Raw genomic sequence first — 3783 nt, 5'->3', positions numbered from 1 at the left:
GTTTGGCGCAGACGAACTCCTCGCGGGACTCCGCGGAAAAGGCTATTCTCTCTCCAGATTTCAAAACCTAAACCTCTTGATGGACAATCGCCAAAACTTCGCAAATTGGATTCAACAAGCCATTACTGCCAAAGTCGAAAAAGCAGACAGTCCGCAAACCCTAAACCCTAAACCCTAAACCCTAAACCCTAAACCCTCGGCTGTCCCGGGGAGCCCTGGACCCTCAAGGCCGCCCCTAAGTCCTAAACCCTCAACTCTACACCCTAAGTGCTAAACTCTGAACTCTAAGCCCTACTCTCTAAACCCTAGGTCCTAAACCCTAAACCCTCAACTCTACCTCCCAAACCCTCAACTCTACCCGTTAAGCCCCAAACCCCAAGACGTGCCCGCCAGTCGCTAAACTCTGAACGTTATACCCTACGCTCTAAACCCTAAACCCTAAACCCTAAACCCTAGCGGCTCAGGACAAGAGTCTTTTGATAATTCCAATTTGAAAGTTCATTCGTTCATTGGATAGTGAATGAATGAACTTTCAAATTGGAATTATTTTAATTTCAAAATGGAAATTAATTTTATTTTTATTTTTCTTTTTTGTTTTCTTCAGAAACCCTCAGGCTCATGATTGCTGCATGCAGCGAAGGCTCTTTTTACACTCAGGGCGCAGCAGCCTGCACTCGTGAGGGTTTAGGGTTTAGGGTTTAGTGTTTGGGGTTTAGGGAATAAAAAGCAAATTCAATGAAGGCCTTTTCCCGAAGCCCCAGAAGAGAGTTTTATTGCTTTCAAAGCTGCGTGCCGGCGAGGAAATACAATCAGGGTTTTACTCGTCTTTCCCGCGCATGGGAATTCAAAAATTAGGGTTTAGGGTTTAGGGTCTGGGGTCTGGGGATCAGCGTTTGCTGGTCCTTTAAGGGTTTGCTCTTCAAGGCTTCAGGCCCAAGGTTTCAGGTTCAGGATTCAGGGTTTCGAGTCTAGGGTTTAGGGTTTAGGGTTTAGGGTTTAGGGTTTAGGGTTTAGGGTTTGGGGTTTGTTTCAGGGAAGCTGTTGCGGGAGTTCCGGCGGCGGCAGCTGCGGCTGGACTTGACGGTGTCTTCGAAGCCGACAGTTCTGAGCAGCAAAGACTTGACATATTATGACTGGTTGGGCTTTTCGGAAAATCTCCATTTTTTGAATTGTGAGGATTTTTCCCGCAAACTTTCTCAATTGAACCCTCGCTGCAGATTAATTCTCTTTAATTCCACTTTTTAAATCTTTAAAATCAAAAAAACGAAACTTTTTGAAGAAAAAGAAACTTTTTTCCACTTGAATCCATTCCGAAAGGGTGTCTGGGGAAAAAGTGGAAAATGGTTTTTTTTTTTGCTTCACCGACTTGCCAAAAGGGTTTTATTTGCAAAAAAAAATACAAAATAAAAGAAAAGGGTTTCGAAAGATACAAAATAAATGGAAATAAAAGTGTTTTTCGAAAGAGTGGAAGTGAAGTGCGCGCTGAGGTGTACGTACACCCGAGCGCATGACGCGAACTAAACGCCTTTTTCGTTTGCCAATTAAATGCCATTTTCTGTTTTTTTTGGGACTTTTGCAGCTACTCGCAGCGCTTCGCGAGCTGCTTCTACTTTATCTTTGAGAAGAAGAAATGAATTACTTTTGTGGACGGAAATATCCTTTTTGCTTTACCGAGCCCACGATACACCCTGGGTTCGGGTGTACAGACACCTCAAAAGCAAAGACACCACCAAACAGGCCCTCAGCGTCTTCGGAAGAAAATATGTCAAGCAGCTTTTCACGGCCATCCGCAGTTCGTTGAAGATTAAATTCATTTTATCTATTTTATTATTTTATTTTTTTGTTTATTTCATTTTAATTTATTTAATTCACTTCAAATCACCAAAATTCACACTTTCCACCTCTCGCTGCTTCTTGACAACTCGCCGGCTTGTCTTTTTCATTTTTTGTTTCTTTTGATTTGTTTCCAAATCTCAAATCAAATAAAACAGTTTTTAATTTTAGTTCAGTTTTTCAAATTCTTTTCTTTTTTTTCATTTATTCTTCTAAACTTCTCCAAATTTCTTTTTATTTTTCGATTCACTTTTCCAAATTTCTGGAAATTATTTTTCTCTCATCTTTTGCACTTACCCGTGTTTATCATTTACTACTCTTTATATATTCTATTATTTTAATTTACTTTAATTTATTTTAATTTAGATTTAATATTAAATTTAAATTTAAACTTATTACTTTCCTTCATTAAATCTATTTAACTTACTATTTATTGTTATTTAGTACTATTCGCAATGATTTATAACCATTAATTGCGATTTATTTATTTAGTAAAATAATTAATTTAATTAATTTAATTATTTATTTTATTTAATTATTTTTATTTATTTATTTATTTTATTTTGCTGCAGCTCTTCACCAAGCTGTGGCTTTTATAGACGAGGCGAAATTTCGGCATTATGGGGCTTTTGCTGTTACTGGCAAGACAAATAAAAATTAAATAATCAAATTAAATTAAATTAAATTAAATTGGTTATTTATTTTGATTAAATAATCAAATCGATTGATTGATTTGATTTTATTTTATTTGTTTAGTTTATTCAATTTAAATGAATTCAATGCGGCCAAAGAGGAGTCTCTTTGCCCCAAACCCAACAAATAAACCTCTTTGCAATTTATTCATTCATTTATTTACATTTATTTATATATTTGTATATTTATATATTTATTTATTTGTATTTATTTATATTTATTTTTCTATTTTTTTATTTGGTTTAGGGCTAATTGTGGATTACTTGAAAGAGAAGGGAATTTACATCGCGGGAAACAGCGCTGTGGGTCTTCGCTCAATTCGCCAGTCGAAGTCTTACAGAGAATGGCGGGAAGAAATGTTCATGTTGAAAGTTTCGAGAGGTAATTAATTAATTATTTAATCAATTTGTAATTTAATTTAAATATTTAATTAACTGTATAACTAATTAATTAATTAGCTTTTTAATGAGCTATTTATCTAGCTATTTGGTTAGTTACTTATATGCCAGTCGAAGTCTTGCAGAGAATGGAGAGAAGAAATGTTCATGTTCAAAGTTACGAAATGTAACTATTTATTTATTTATTTATTTATTTATTTATTTATTTATTTTATAATTTAATTCGAATGTTTAATTAACTAAATAATTAATTAATCAATTACCTTTTTAATGAACTATTTATTTAGCTATTTGGTTAGTGACTTGTTCTTCAGTGGAAGACATAGGGGACATTTTAAATCTTTTGATCTTTTAAATCATTTCAATCCTCTTAATCATTTACATTATTTAAATATTTTAAATCATTTAAATTTTTTAATTATTTTATTTTTTAAACTTTGAAAAGATTAGATGATTCAAATATTTGAAAAGATTTGAATCCTGTAATTATTGAAATCTTTTAATCGTTTAAACCATTTAAATCATTCAAATCATTAAATCTTCCAAATCATTGAAATCTATTAAACCATTCAAACCACTTAAAACACTTAATCATTTAACCATTCAAACAATTGAAATAAAGAACAAAAAATGAAAATAAAAATAAAAATGAAGATTTGTGTTGAACTCAGAAATGACATCTCCGCCTATTTCTGCGCTGCTGCTGTCGGAGTTGAGGGGCCCCCGTTTTGGGTCTCTTTTATTTCGGCAGTTAGTGAGGGCCCCCCTGATAGAAACCCTAATTAAGGGTTTGCTGCAGCGCGCGGTGGGTTGGGCGGGGCCCTACGCGTTGAGGGTTTGGCTGCAGCGGCGGGGGGGC

At 34.7% G+C, this 3783-nt stretch overlaps 1 protein-coding gene across 1 annotated transcript in view; it reads left to right on the top strand.

The window, feature by feature from the left end:
- The window catches only part of ETH_00035195 (uncharacterized protein), a gene marked incomplete at both ends in the record, with an annotated part of 14975 nt that extends 11696 nt beyond the window's left edge, over positions 1-3279 (top strand). Inside the window, 4 exons of the mRNA XM_013374612.1 lie at positions 605-676; positions 1034-1171; positions 2773-2907; positions 3239-3279. Of these exons, the coding sequence (XP_013230066.1) occupies positions 605-676; positions 1034-1171; positions 2773-2907; positions 3239-3279 (386 nt within the window). The remainder of the gene's footprint in view (positions 1-604; positions 677-1033; positions 1172-2772; positions 2908-3238) is intronic.
- Positions 3280-3783: the final 504 nt, after the last annotated feature.

Source organism: Eimeria tenella, genomic scaffold (assembly GCF_000499545.2).
Source record: "Eimeria tenella Houghton genomic scaffold, Eth_scaff219, whole genome shotgun sequence".
In the NCBI taxonomy this organism is placed as follows: domain Eukaryota; phylum Apicomplexa; class Conoidasida; order Eucoccidiorida; family Eimeriidae; genus Eimeria; species Eimeria tenella.
The sequence above is the reverse complement of the archived record's forward strand: the minus strand, read 5'-3'. Positions and strand labels throughout refer to the sequence as shown.